This window comes from Vanellus vanellus (assembly GCF_965231255.1).
Source record: "Vanellus vanellus genome assembly, chromosome: 5".
NCBI classification, from domain to species: Eukaryota; Metazoa; Chordata; class Aves; order Charadriiformes; family Charadriidae; genus Vanellus; species Vanellus vanellus.
In genome coordinates this window covers 18,415,519-18,430,539 of record NC_138910.1, presented here as the reverse complement: position 1 = coordinate 18,430,539, position 15,021 = coordinate 18,415,519, and the positions used below count along the sequence as shown (strand labels likewise).

Sequence of the window (15,021 nt, the reverse complement as noted above, 5' to 3'; positions counted from 1 at the left end):
GCTGCGTTGTGCCAGGAGCAGGGAGGTCCCAAGCCATGTGGCCAGGCTTATGTGTGACATTGACGCAGGGGTGAGCAGCGAAGCACTGCTTGCCCAGCTTCAGGAACATGTCCACAGACTCACTGGTGCCCATGGTGGCTGGTGTGGGCTCAGAGGCTTCCCTCTGCCTGCCCCTTGGGGTTGTGGTCCCCATTCGACCCCCATCGGGGGTCTGGGGTGCCAGGGTTAGGGGCCAGGCTTACAGCAGGGATCAGACTGGCTGTGTAGGGGGATGCTGTGCAATTATCCAGCCCATGGAGGGGGTGGCCAGCCCCCAGAGCCTCTCCCTGCACCCCAGAGATCAGAGCAGCCCCCAGATCTAGGGGCTCTGTGCTCCACCCTCTGCATTCCTCTAGGGTCCAGTCACTCTCGTGGCCTTGGTGACATCTGCTCAGATGTGTCCTTGCTGCCCTAATCAGCTTAAGGGAGGGGGATCTGATGTCAATGTCTCCTCTGGGGAGGGCTCAGGCTGCAGGGTGGGAGGGGCTGATGCTGCTAGAGGGGAGCCCATGTATGGAAAAGGAGCTGTGGAGACTGGGAAGGTCACTCCCAGTGGGGTGTCCTTTCCTTCGGGGTCCCTGAGCCTTGCACATCCTGGTCCCCAAGGATGGCGGGAGGTAAACTTGGGGGGAAAAGGAGTAGCTACCCCCATGCAAAGAGCACTCGGGCTGGAGACACCCACCCCTACCTTCAAGCTTGGCCTTGTGAGGGCAAAATGGGGGGGTTGGCCACAGCTGGCTCCCTCAAGAGCTGGGGTAGGGGGCTGTGCACCCGCCAGGGGAGCCTGCTTCATGGCTTAGGTAACTGCATGACGCAGGGCAGGACACGGATTAAGGGATGTGGGTCACTAGTAGCTCCCCCCTCCCCCTGCCATCCCGCTCCTATCCATTCTGTCCCTCTGCCAGTGCCTGCACCAGGGAAGCCCAGGTGAGTCCAGTTCCCTCCTCATTCCTGGCCCTGCAATCCAGGTCCCTGCCAGATCAGAGGCAGGACATGCTGGGGAAAGGGGAGAGTTACCTTTTTGGGAGAGGGAGGACCACTGCACACCCCCAGTGCAACAGGCTGCAGCTGAGGGCTTGCTTCGCTCTGCTCTGAACTCACCTGGCACTGTCCCCCTGCTGCGTCCCCAGAGTGCCACCCCAAAAGCCTGGAACCAGCCCTACACTGCCCAGGGATGGCAGCCAGGAAGGTGGGGGACACCCATGCGGGACTGCACCAGTGATGTTCTTGCCTGCCTGAGGATGCAGCCAGTGTCACCATGGCAACTCGGGATGCTCCCATCCCCAGTCCCCACTGGGAGCAGTCCCCCCCCATGTTGTGCTTACCGGAGCAGGGGGGACAACAGAGCATCGCCCAACCCAGCCTCCCCCCTCCCCAGAGCCCCGTCTGACCCAGCCCACCGGCAGCACTTCTTCCTTCAGTCACCAAAACCGCCGGCTTGGAGCAGACTGCAGCAAAATCCTGCCAATGGGCAAGCAGGGCTGAGCCCAGCACAGCTCCCAGCAGAGCATCATCCCTGGCCCAGATCAGGAGTGCCCAGCCCGGGGGGCTGATGGGGGAGCACTGTCCTTGTCAGTGGGGTGCACCAGCTGGGTGGAGAGCCAGTCCTGGGTGGCTGGCATGGGCTTGGCACACCCGCAGGCTTCAGACCTACCTGTGGGGAGTCCTCAGGTGCCCTGCCCTGGGTGAGATGGGGTAACGCAGTCCCAAAGGGCCTCAGCCTGTGCTGGAAAGAACGTGGGAGCAGAGAGCACATGGCCTGGCAGCTTCTTCTGCTGCCTTGAGATTAAAGGCAGAAGGTTTTTTTCCTACTTAAAAAAGAAAAAAAGTCTTTATGTCTGGCTTTGCCTAGCCAGCAAGAGGGCAGGATTGAGCCCTGGCCTCAACCTCTCGCCAGGATGGTGGGGGGACCCCTCCAACTCCCCCAAAGCCTCCCAGCCCCACAGTAAGGGAACAGATGCGGGGTGGAGTAGCCCCTCTTCTATTTTAGCAGAGCCACGTCGTCACTTGCTTCATTTCTCATGCTGGGAAGAGCCTCTGCAGCACAGCCAGGTCACATCTGCCCCCGGGGGGATGAGGGCTGCCTCCCTGCCCACCCCTGCTCCCCCTCCAGCTCTCCCAGTTCCCACCTATTTCCTCCTCTTCGCATCCTCGCTGCTGTGCTGGCTCCTCGGCTCGGCACCCCACCCCCCCCCCAAGCTGCTGACTCACATCCTCTCTCCAGACGCCACCTTCCCTTGGCCTGGCTCCTTGCAAAGCGCTTCGTGACTTGGTGTGGCTCAGCCGGAGCCCACAGGTGCCAGCAGTCGGGCTCCAAAACAACTCGTGAAGCCCCTCCAAGGAATCAACTGTGATGCTTCCAAAAGATGCTGCTTTCCCCCTTGCCAAAGTGCTCAGGGCTGGGGCCGTACTGTCACCGTAACCCCCCCTGGCCTGGACTTCTCTTCCTCCAGGTCCTGGATTGCACCTGGGAGGAGCTTTGTGCATTTTGGGTTACTTCCCTGTGTCTGGGGAGGGCAGCGAGCAGGGATGCTCTGGATGGAGCCCCAAACCTTGTCCCTGCTGCCACCTGCTCCCTGGTGCCTGGGCAAGGGCTGCAGAGGAGACAGTGACCCGGTGCTGCTCCTGCCCAGCAGTACACTGAGACCTTGGGCTGGACTCTGCCGAGGGCAGGGGCTGGGCAGCAGAGAGGACTGGATTAATGCGTTAATGCCAGATTACACTCTAATGCAGGACTTCTGATGAGGGAGCAGCACCCAGAGGGCACTCACTTCCTGGGGCAGGCTCCCCGCAACTGCCCCAAGCCACAGCTTGGTGCTGCCTGGCTGTCCCCCAAGGACCTCGGTACTCAGGGGTGACACAGGACCATGAGACAGGCAGGGGACACAGCACAGGGTAACCTCCGTGCTCAGCTCCCAGTGGACTGGAATTAATGCTCCAGCCTAGGCAGCCCTGGCCCTCCTCTCTGCCGATCTCCATGGCAGAAGGATAAACCATCACAGCAGGGCTCCAAGGCATCTGGTTCCCCTTCTCCACCTGCCCCAGCTTCTTGGCACTGAGCTGTCCCCAGTCTGTGCTCCTCAGTCCCATATCACCAGCCAGCCAGTGCCACAGGCCATGTTTTGACTACAGAGGGGATGAAACTGGCTGCTGTCCCACCTCCCTCAGTCTCATGCCTGCCACTGGGCACAGGCAGAGCTCAAAGCCTCTTGCAGGTTCCCACCCCAGCCTGGATGCATCATCCCCCATCAGCTGAGACCCAGTGGCAGCTGTCCCACCCCTCCCTGGGTACAAATATCAGCCAATTTAGTTTAGAACCCCTCATGCTCTCTCTACCATTTGCTGCCATCTCCTTGGGGCACTTTGTCCACATTTCCCCCCCTAGACATCCCACCAGCAGCTGTGACCAAAATTCCATGGAGCAGGAAGGGGACCAGAAACCTGCACCCACAAGTCTTCCCCAATTCAGCAGGGCCACAACAGCCTGAAACTGTGATGGAGCCGGAGTCCGAGTAGCTTCCATAGAGGCAGAAGAGAGACCTCCCACTTCCATCTGCCTTGAAGAATGTGTTATCCATCATCCTCGAACTGAACAGAGAAGAAGGGCTTGCGCAGAAAGCTGGGCTGAGGCAGGTCCTTCCCCAGCTACGTGGGTGCTGGGTCTGCATCATCCGGAGCTGTTTCCTCCCCACAGAGCAGCTCCGAGTCACTCTGGGGGATGCTGCCAACTCTTAATAGCAAAAGCACAGCTCCCCTGCTGTTAGTCCGGCAGGAGGAGGCACGGCTTGCTAGGCTGGCTGCTCCAGCCACCTATCACTCCTCCATATCCCAGTGCCATGGCCCACACCTCCAGCGCATAGAGTTTGCTCTGCCGACAGAGCAGCAGGGCAATGAGAGTCCCACAGAGCTGTTGCTCTATGAGCTCTGGGCTCATAGAAATCCCCCCCCTTTCATGGGTCATTATGCCTCCTGGGGACCACCTGCCACCCAGGGTGCCTCCAGCAGCCCTGCACACCCTTGGGGAGCAAAAGGAGGATGCTACAGCCTAAGAAAAGACCTCCCTGAGGCAGGAGGGGCTGAACCCACTGCAGGCTGCGCCATGCAGCTTTGCTCCCACCTCCCCTGCTGCAAGAGGAGCACATGGGGCATCCACTATGAGGCATAGAAAGGAGATGCGTTGCTGCTGGAGGGATTTCAAACTAGGAAAGGGCTGAGATTCTTCACCAAGGCCTTGTGGTGATGGATCCCTGACTTGGCCCTGCTGCTCTACCTCTGAGCCCCAAATCCTACGTAAATCCCCCATCCCTGCAACCCCAGAGACTGCTGGGCTCTGCGGCTGGTAGTGAGGGGGGTTTCCCAGCCCCTCCTGAGAGGGTCTCAGCCCCTTACTGCTCCTCAGGAAGCACTGGGTGGCTGCAGGGATAACAAGCTTGGGGACAATCTCTATCCATCCCCTTACTGCTGCCCCATAGCCAGCTCCTGAGCCCAGACCCCCATGGTATCGTACAGCAGCACAGGGGTCTGTCAGGTTAAAGCACACACCATTTGAGAGGGGGAAAATGCCAAGCTCCTAGGCCTGTCTGAGGATTCCCACCCTTAGTACCCCCCCATGCTTGTGTCCCCCCTCCACCTCCCCTTTGCCTTGGGGAAGCTCCCAGGCAAGGTAAGGTTAGTGCCCCCCCCCCCCCGCTCTGCTCCCCCCAGCAGCTATATGAGGTCCTCTGGGGGAAGGAAAACCAGACATGTCTCCCCTCAGTAAGGCTCTGGCTGAGCCGACGATGCATATTTAAATGCACGGGAGCATCTAAGCTCATCTCTCATTCCTTGACATTTCCAGAGACTCCAAGCTGTCTTCAATTACCAGTCTGCAATTAGCTCTTCCTAAATCCCCCAATGAGGCCTAGCACTCTTAATCAATGAAACACAAGGGAGGAGGGGAAGGACATGGCCTTGCTGCAGCTGGAAGCATTTTAAAAGGCTGGGAGGACCCTGAGGGTGTCTCTGAGGGGATCTGTAGGGTGGGAAACCTCCATCGGTGCTGGCAGGTTGTTCAGCTCTGGAAAGGATATAAAGTCCCATGGCTGGGGGTAGGGGGTCACTGGACAAACACCCCCAGCTCAGGGTGGAGTCAGCTGGTACCAATGGTTTGGATGTTATCCTGAAATGCTGCAGACCCTTCTTGCTGGATTGTAGCATTCTGCTTCATCTCCCTCTGCCTCAGTTTCCCTCTCTGCAAAATGCCAATAGGGGAGAGTCAGGGTTCCCCCAGCATCCCTATGGGAGCTCTAAGGGTCCAATTCCACCCCTGTTTAAGCCAGACTAAGTCAGAGCTGCTACCTTCCCCAGCACAAGATGTTGATATGGCCAAATTTGGGGTGGGCTGCGAGTAGATTTTGGCCCAGACAGCTCACCACAAGGTCACACGAATGTCAATCTAAAGACAGGGAGAAGAGCATCCATTCGGGACAGGGAGGAGGGGAGCAGCAGAGGTCTCGGTGGGTTTACGCAGCCACAGAAAAGCCTTGCACAGCACCCTGCCAGGTCAGCCCCCGTCACAGGGACATCTGTGCTGTCTTCCTGGCAGCACAGCTTTGCCTGAATGAGCCAGATTGGGCCTAATTAGCAGCTCTGCTGATGCACACAAAGGTAGAGAGAATCCAGCTTACCCTCCATGACCTGCAGAGCCAGCACAGCTCTTCCTGGCTGAGGAGAGCCCGAGTGCCTGGCTCAGACGGGCTGGGGAAGCACTGGATGCAGACCCCAACGAGAGAGCGTATGCTGTGGATCCTGCTAGAAAAGCCCTGGCAAATTCAGTAGCCTGAAGCGCAGCAACCAGCTATGAGAAAGGCAAAGCCTTCCCCTTCTCCACCCATCTCCCTGGGGGTCTGCAGAAGCACAGGGCTGGTAACTGGGCTAGCAACACAGCTCCCACAGCCCGCTGCTGCCCGTAAAGGGAGCCTGGTCCTGCAGAGCAGAGACAGGGAGGAAGAAGGTGAGAGGGGATGTAGCTTTTGGAAAGGAGGGAAAAAAAAAGAAAAGAAAAAAAAAAGGAGGTGACACAGGCTGTGGGATCCTAATTAAATTCAGTGCAGCAGACAGGCATCAGGCATTTCCATCTGGAATGGAGGAGGCCAGGAGAGCTCACAGGGAGCCAAGAGGCATTCAGGTGGACCAGGACTGGCCTTGGGCATAACAAACAGGGGTGAGATTCTGACCCCCAACTCATACTGGGGAGTAAAACCCCCTCGGAGAACCAGCCCCCCCAATACTTCTTGGGGAGGAGAAGGGGGCACAAATGGGATGTTGGGGTGCCCCCCCCAATCCCCCTTGCACCCCACAGCCCAGCAAGTCCAGGGAGCCACCACCAGGCCCGTCCAGGCCACCTCTTTATTCTCCAGTGAAGCAAAGCAAGAGGAGAGGGACAGTCACCCCCCGCCCCCCCCCCCCCATAGCAGGCCCCTTCCCCCCAGGCTCCCTAGGCCTCCTCTGGCGCAGACCCCTTTCCCCGCAGCAAGCCGGGGGGGAAACGCGGGGGGGGGAGGGGGGGGAGCTTATCCCACCGGGACCCCGTTTCGGTAAGCAGACGGGGGGGAACTGTGGGCGCCCCCCCCCCCCCCCCAGCGGTTCGAACAAAGGGGCATGCCGGCGGCTCCCGCGGGGTGAGGGGCAGCGTCGCCCATGCCCTGGGGGGGGGGGTGTGTGGAGGGGGGGGCCGTGCCCCCCACGCGGGGCGAGGAGGGGGTGGAGGAGGAAGCGCCCACGACACGAAAGCCCGCCGCCGCCCCCCCCCGCCTTTGTCTGCTCAGCTGCGGCGGCTCCAGAACCACGGACAGCTCCGGGGCGGCGGCGCGGGGCCCTACTCTGCCCGCGGCGTGTGTGTGGGGGGGTCCTTCACATGCACCGTCTGCGCGGGGGCCCCGCAGCACCCAGGAGGCACCCCACCCCCCGGGACCCTCAGCTCCATTCTGCCCCCCCTCCCTTTTTTTTTTTTCCTAGACAAAACGCATCCAGGAGCCTGCGCTCCTCGGCAGTCTCCCCCCCTTCCCATCGCGCAGGCGGGAGGGCACACACACACAGCGCCCCCACCCCCCACCCCACTCCCTCCCGGTCTTCTCTGCCGTCTCGGTGTCCCGGAGCGCTGCCTCTAGCTGGGGTCGGAGGGGGGGAGGGAGGTGACCGGCCGGATCCGGAGCAGGGAGGGTCCAGGCAGCGTCTCCGTGGAGCTGGCGGCCGGGGAGGGGGGAAGGCGAGGAGGATGCGGGGGGAGGGGGGGGGGATCCGGCAGTCCTTCGCCTCCCCCGCCCCTCGGTGCGCGGCCCTTTCCTCCCCCAGCGCCGGGGGTCCGGTACCTCCCTAGCGATCCAGGCTGATCGTCCAGTGCTTGGACCCGTCTCCGCACTCGCCCTCGCTCTTGAGGTCCTGGAAGAGTTGCGTGAAGTAGTGCGGGTCCGCGTTGATTCGCAGCATCTTGGCGCTGAGGCGCTGGATGATGCCCAGGCAGCGCTCCCAGAAGCGCCCCTTGTCGCCCTCCACCAGAAAGGGCTTGAGCGGGTAGGAGATCTCGTTGCCCATGTAGGAGTAGGCGAGATAGAGGCAGGTGAGGAAGGCGGCCTGCAGCTCGGCCTGGGTCCCGATGTCTTCGCCCCGCAGCGCTTCCCGGCACAGCAGGTAGACGAACACCAGGTTGGCCGGGGTGATGAAGCCCTGGTCCTGCCAGCCCTGCAGCAGCAGCGAGCGGTCCACGCTGCGGAACCAGGAGATGAGCTCGCCGGGGCTCAGCTCCTTCAGCCGGTAGCAGCGGCGGCACACGAAGTCCCCCAAGCAGCGCAGCAGCTCGCCGGTGGAAGCCTGCACCACCACCCGCCGCGGGGAGCCCGGGGTGCGGCTGCCGGCCGGCGGCGGTGGCGGCGGCGGCGGCTTGCCCCCACCGGAGCCCGGGTGAAGCTCCTGCGGCGCCGAGGGCACGGTGGGCACCGGCACGGCCAGCGGGCCCTGCTTGGCACCGTCGGCCGGCCCCACCACCGATTTGCGCAAGTTCTCGCGGTTGCGCTGCACCACCAGCGGGTCGGGCTGGTCCGAGGCCCCTCCCGGGGCCCCGCCACAGGGCTTCGGCGTCACCTTCTTGGTGCTCTTCTTCTTCTTGGCCGAGGCGGCCACCAGCCGCTTCCAGGTGAGCGCCGAGATGAGCACGCTGGGGCGCTTCAGCCGGCTCTCGCCCTTGCCCGGCACCCTTCCCGGCGCCTTCTCGGCCAGCAGCCCCCCGCCGCCGCCGCCTTTGCCTGAGGAGGCGGCGGGGGAGAGGGAGAGCACCGTGCCCATGCTAACGCCGAGCGGGACGGGCGTGCGGGGGCCGGGACGCCGGCACCGCCCATAGGAGGCCGGGGGCTGCGGGGGAGGCGGCCCGCACCGGGGCCGCGGTACCCGAGGATGCTCCGCCGCGCCCGCTCTGGGCTCCGCGCCCGCCGCTGCAGCCAGCCGCGGCCCCGCCGCTCCCCGCCTCCCCGCCGCCAGCCAATCGACGCCTCACGGGCCCCCGGTGCGGTCCGCCTCCTTGCCGGGGGGCGGTGGGGGGAGCCCGGCGCGGCGCGGCTCTGCCGGGCGGCGGCCGCTCTGACGTGACCTTCAGCGATGGGGGGGTTCGCCTGGTGCTCCTGCCGGGGCTGAGGGGCTGCGACCTATCATGCTGTCGCAGCCCCTCAGCCCGCTGTTTTAGGGACGTGGGGAGGCGGCAGGGCATCCCTCATCTTCGAGGTGAGGGATGAACCTTCACAGGACAGCAGAGCCCCCCCCCCTCCCTCTCCCCAAATGGTGCTAGGGGGACACAGTGGGGAAGAAAAGCCCTGGGCGATGCCAGAGGGGGGAATGAGAAGGGATGAAGAACAAGAAGAGTGTGAGTGTGTGCTGGGGGAGCAGCAGGAAAAGGCTTGGGGCTGGGGAAAGGCTGGCTGTGACTTGACAGCCTCCATGAAGGGGCTAAGCTTGGTAGGAGAGCCCCAGTTCTCCTGAGCATCAGCCCGACCCTGGGCATGGTTCTGAAGGGAGTCAGGAGGCACCTGGCTTCTAGGGGAGCCCCCCTCCCAGCACCTGTTATGAGAGCGTTGGGTGCCCCCCCACCCCCCCACCTCTTCCCACTGAGCTCTGGAGGGGAGATTTACCGCCACACTGACTGCCACCAGCATCAGGCCAAAGTCAGGGACCTTGGAGAAAGGAGAAGAGGCCTCCTGCAGGTCCCCAAGGCAAGACCAGCCAGCCCTGCTGCCCAGGGCTCCCTGAGCCCTGGGGGGAGGAGAGAAGACATGCTGCATTTCTGCATCATTGCAAAACAGTATGCGATAAACCAGCCATATGCACACAGGCTGCTTCTCCCATGGATGAAACCTGCACGCCATGGATGAAACCTGCACCCTCTGCTTGCTGCATCCCTGCCCCTCGCAGGAAGTGTCGTGTGTTGTCCCCCCCCCCCCTTTTTTTTTTCTCATGAGCTGGAGGATGGATCCTGCAGCTCTGATTGCTACAGTGGGTGCCAGGCATCCATTAGGAAAAAACACCCCAATTGCCAGGACTGCTCCTGCATGTAAAGTGCCGGGAGAGGCAGCTGGGAAAGGTTTCAGGGAGAATGTCTCAATGATGCATTTTGATACAGCATTTTACGTGTGAAATGAACACATGTCGGTGCCAGGATGTAGCTGCTGCCGGATGGATCCAGGCTAACAGGCGGTAATGAATTATCAACCGGGAGGAGCTAAGCCAGCCTCCCCCCCCTGCTTCCTCCTGCACTGCTGATGCTGGAGGTGTTTGCAATGAAAGCACAGGCTCAGAGATGGCTTTCAGGCTTCCAGCCGGGCCTGGGACTGACATGCCACACCTCGGGGCAGGACAGAGGGTGTGCCCTCTGTGCCATGGCAGGGAAGAGGGGCAAAGTCTCGTTCCCACGTATCCTGTGCTGTGGCCAGCCACGTCCTGCTGTTTCCTTGCAGGAGGCTGCAGTGGGATCTGCCAAGAACACACACATGTGCACACAGACCCCCAGACACAGGGGTTTGCTTTGGGAGTGGCCAGAATCAAAGTGGATCTGGGCCAGCATCACCTGCCCAAGGCCAGCTTTGGCTGGGCTGAGGTAATCAGGAGGGTTTGGTAAAGGGGAGCAAACACAGAGGAAGAAAATCAGGACAAGGATTCTGCTGAAGATTAAGTCAGCACCTTTGGATATACAGAGCTGGCTTCAATCCAGCCAAGAAGATGGAGGAGCCCTAGGGATGGGATGAGAAGGAGCCTGTGGTCTTTGCTCTCTTTGCGTGGACTGATTTTCTGGTGCTCAAACACGATGTCATCAGAAACCCACAGCTGAATTTTGCAGGTGAGGAAGCAGAGACCTCCTTGCATATGACTAGCTCCTGCTGGAGCAAAATTGCTCTCATCTTGCTTCATCTGAAACACATGAAGCCACCTCCACCCTGTGTGAGCTCTCCAAAATTGGCTTCCCTGAACTCATTTAGAAGGGCTATTTGTATTCAGCAGCCATGAACTGGGCTTTGCAGGCTTTTACACAGAGGATCAGCCCAGAGAACTCCCCAGCCTCCCCCAGCTGGGCTTGCGGTTACCAGCACCAAGCAGCTCCGTGTGTGTGCACCTCCTACCACTCCCAGGAGGGGAGATTTGGCTGAAGCCTGTTTAAAAAATCCAGCCCCGGGCTGTTCAGTAATGCAGCTTGAGGCCTTGGCTATGAGCAGCAGAAGAGCTCCAGGGCCAGATATTCCCTTCTCGCCTGCAGCTGCCTGTGTCCTGCTGCGGGATCAGCTCTGGGGTAGAGGAGGTCATTGAGCGCACAGTCCTTCCCCAAGCCAGCACTGCTGGCAGGGGCAAGGGCTTCCTGCAAGCACTAGGGAATTACCCAAGCCCTACAAGAACAGCAGGATGTTTCTTATGCAGGTAAAGAAGCAGCTTTGCAGCTTACTTGGGAGGCAGCTGCTCTTCCACGTGAAAGAGGAGGATCTTTTCCCCCCTTCTTCAGTTTTACTTGTCAGGCTCCAGCCCTGAGGTTGGCAGGCAATGATACAGCATGAGCTACGTCCTTGGGGCCATCTCTGCTTGGCACTTCCTTTAGGTCTTGATTGTAAATGGTCAGTTGGCAGGGGAAGGCACAAAGCAAGAGGGGAGAGTAGCATTTCCCTTCCCCAAGGAATTGAGATTCCCACCCCAGGCAGCTGGAATGGCAAGGGAGGAATGGAGTAGGGCTCCAGGCACTGTCAGTCTCAACGCTGCTCTCAGGGTCCTGCCCTCAGACAAATCTTCAGCTGCTGGTGGTGTGGCTTTGCGGGGGCACTGTTGGCATACACAGATCCCCTGCTACTAAGGGTTGCTCTGGCCAGGACAACACACACATCAGCTTTGTGCTAGCACCAACAAAAGGATGGTTTGCTTGTCCGGACTCTTAATTTGGGCTGTGTAAAGAGGTATCCCTGCCCTGAATCAGGGGTGTTCCAGGTAATGAGTTGGAGCATTCTGGTACCCAACACAGCTGGCTGGGCTCCAGGGATGGAGGCAGGCAGGGAAACAGCAGTACCAGGAGAGAAGCAGGGGTAAAACCTGGCAGTACTGTGCAAAGGCTCTAAAAGAGCTAGTGTTGACCTGCAGGAACCACACAGTTCCCTGTGGATACCTGGCAGCCAGTCTCCCGCTCTGCTCCACCTGAGTCCAATCTCGCACTGCACAGAGCTGTGCAGCTCTGCCTGCCTGGTTCAGGTGGGAACGTGGGGTCAGGTCAGGCTTGGTGAAGCCCGTGCCAACCCTCGCGTCCTCTCCAAGCTGTCTCTGCATGATGCTGCCATGCTGGGGCTGTGGCTCAGAAATGTACAAGCTCCCAGCCTGGGGCAGGGCAGCTCTCCCAGCACCCCCAGGACATGAAAAGGCATTTTGGAGGGTCCTAGGTCCCCTAGTCTGATAGCAGCTCCCCTCCAGGCTGCCCAGCTCTTGGGCATGGCCTTGGTGAGGGGTCCTGGCTGAAAGAAGCTAGCACATCCCCCTGCCTGCTCCAGAATGATGAATGAGCTCGTGTTTACTGGTTGGCTGGAGCTGCTCTTTAATAGCTCACTTGCTGTGCCGTGGTCTGTCTGCACTGGCAAAGACAGGCAGGGAAAAGGACTGTCTCCCTGGCAGCGGCTGGCCAGCCAGCTCCTGCGCTGAGCTGCTTTACCCATAGAGACAGAGTTCACAGTCTTGGTACATCTCCCTGTGAGCAGGTCTGACAGCTCTGATGGTCCCCCTCCCAAGCCCATACAGCAGGCAGACAACCTCCAGCCTGAGCTGGGACCCCTGGGGCTGGGATGCCCCAGAGGACCTGGCTGGCAGGTTGTCTGCAGCACCCAGGGAGGAGAAACCTGATTGTGCTTCCGAGTGGCCCAGCCCAGGCATCTCTCCCTTCTCCATCTTTGATTCCCCTCCATCTTTCCCCTTCCCAGTTCTCAAGGGAGAGGGGGTACAGCTGTGGCTCCACAGACACTGAAGCTGATCCGTGCTTACCTTGTGATACCCCCTTAGCATGGCTCAGAGTGGGAGCAGTGCCTACCTAAGAGGGCTGGAGGAGTTTGTGTCATCCCTGCTCCATGGTCAGCCCTGAGTTCATGCTGGAGAGTGGAGCAGAGCACATCCAAGGCAAACAGCCCTGTTGCAGCCCCTGGAGAGAAGCTATTTTTGTCCTGCCATTTGCCAAATGGCGGTGCTGGGAACGGCTCAGAGAGACGGAGAAACACAGCTCCTCTGGGTGGAAACCATGTAAGGCAGAGCCAAGCCTTGAACTGACATGGAAACACACCTCTGCTTCCTGACCCCCGAGCAGAGAGAGGGGTCCTGGCACTAGGCAGCCATGGGCTTCTTGTGAGGAGGTAAGTAGCCCTTGCTGGCACGGGGGCAACAATGGGGATTGCTGCTGGGGCCATACTCACAGCCTACATCCCTCCCAGGACCACTGCCATTAAAGCTCTTAAAGGAAGAAGGTCTCAGCTCTGATTGGGACAGGAAGGTATAACTGGGAAGTTCCAAGAATAGCCATGGGCTGCTTAAATGCCTGCCAGCACATCCCGACAGTCTTGTGTCAGGAGGAAACCCACGCAGCCGCAGGCTGGTAAAGGTTAATGGGACTGATTATCCCCCCTGTAGGCAATTAGGGCTCCATTAGGAGACCCTCTGTCAGCCCAGCGAGGGGAGGCGGCCGGTGGTCTCTGGGCTGGACCCTCTGAGGTGATGCGGGGTTGTGCGAGCCCCTGCGCTGCTCGGGCGGGTGGCTCCCGGGGGGGAGCTCGGGGGTGTCGCCGGGCGGGTTGTGCTGCCCTCTCGCGGCAGCCGCCCCCGGAGCTCCCCGGGTCGGACCCGCGCTGCTCTGGGTCCCCCCCCCATCTCCAGGTTGTCTGGAGCTGGGCTCAGGCTTGCTGCAGTGCCCAGCCCATAGCTGCAACTCTTTCCTCCCTCCCCCCCCCCACCCCCCCGGTTTGAAGAGACTCTCTGGCCATCAGGGGCACCGGCACAGATGGAAGAAGCTGCCACTTGTCTGAGGGAAAGTGTCTGGTTGCTGTCCCGGTGGTGGTTCACACACCACCATTGCCTGGCTGTGAAGACCCAGCAGCTCCCAACCTGCAGCCTATACAGAAGCTGGGGACACCTCTGGGGCCTCCTGGCAGTGAAAGGGCTGTCAGTGAAGGGGATGAGGTCTCCATGCTCGGTTTTGATGGGATGGAAGGGATGTCGTGGGGTGCTGTGCGTGATGAGCATCCTGGAGCTGGGAGAAGAGGGCAGAGGGAAGCACAGGGCAAGGAAAGCATCTCTGCAAGTGCTCTACCATGGCAGGCAGCAGGGATTTGTCCAAGATCATGTAGGATGCTGGGTACTGGCCCAGGACTCCTGGTTTCCGGGTCAGACTTGTTCCCACACGTCTCCGGCTGGCAGGAGCTGAGCAGTCCAGCCCCTCAGGATTGCTTCCATCTGGCAGGGAGGCAGCTCCCTTCATTTAACCTCCTCCTGCAGGCAAATGGGAGCCTCAGCACGCAAAGGCCTGGTCGTTGGGGCACAGCTGGCTCTGCACCAGCTGTCCCAGTGCTTGCTGCACAGGCTCTGTGTGTGTGGAGATGCATTTGTGTGCATGCAGCGGCTTTTGCATGTGCACCAGCAGACTGATGCTGCCCCAGCATCCCTAAGGGCTGGAGCAGCCCAAGCCCCAGGGTGAGGCTGCTGTCCCCTGGCTCTGTTTCCTAGTAGGTGACAGGGAAGGCAGGACCATAGGCTCCGGTTCTCAGGGCACCTTGTCCCCTTGCAGTGGCCAGAGGGACCTGGTGACACTCGGGGTGGGGACGGGGACGGGGACACTCGCTGCCCACCAGGTGGAGCTGCACCCCACGTTTTGCTGCTGCTGGGGTGGCCCTGGGCCAGCCCTCCTCTTCTGCTGCTTTTCCCTGCCCTGGCAAGGAGGGATGCTGGTCTTCCCCAGCCCTCCAGGTAATGCACGGTTGAAGGACAAGCATGCACGTCCTGTACAGATGCTGTGGTGACAAGTCTCCAGTGTTAACCCTCGCTACCTCCACCTGCTTGGCAGCATGGGGAAGTTGCCTGCTTGCAGGTAGATCGTGGGTATTCCCAGTACCTTGGAAGCTTTTTCCCCAACAGCCACACAATGGGAGACTCAGGAGATTATCCTCAGAGGTGTTCTGGCTTCACATTTTCCCTCTGCTTGGGTCTGACTGCATTTGCTGTGCAGACGAGGATGGAGTCAGTCCCAGCCCCTGCTAAGCCCCCTAGATACAGCAGACCTTGCCTGTTCCAGCTGAGTGGGGGTCCCCAAGGACCCCTGACCCTCTGGGGCTGCAGCAGACCATCCCACTGGCTCTTCTGTGGCTGTTGCTGGGATCCCAGGCTGGGTGCTTAGTGATCCTGAGCTCGGGGTGCATCTGCTGAGGCGCTGCAACCCTGTGAGATGCAAAGGGCTATGAGGATAAA

At 60.6% G+C, this 15,021-nt stretch overlaps 1 protein-coding gene across 1 annotated transcript; it reads right to left on the bottom strand.

The window, feature by feature from the left end:
* Positions 1-7,392: 7,392 nt before the first annotated feature.
* CDK5R2 (cyclin dependent kinase 5 regulatory subunit 2) lies at positions 7,393-8,358 on the bottom strand (the record flags this gene model as incomplete). Its single annotated transcript, XM_082483751.1, has 1 exon — positions 7,393-8,358. One exon carries the CDS (start codon positions 8,356-8,358, stop codon positions 7,393-7,395), a length of 966 nt encoding a protein of 321 aa, XP_082339877.1.
* Between the last annotated feature and the right edge of the window lie 6,663 nt (positions 8,359-15,021).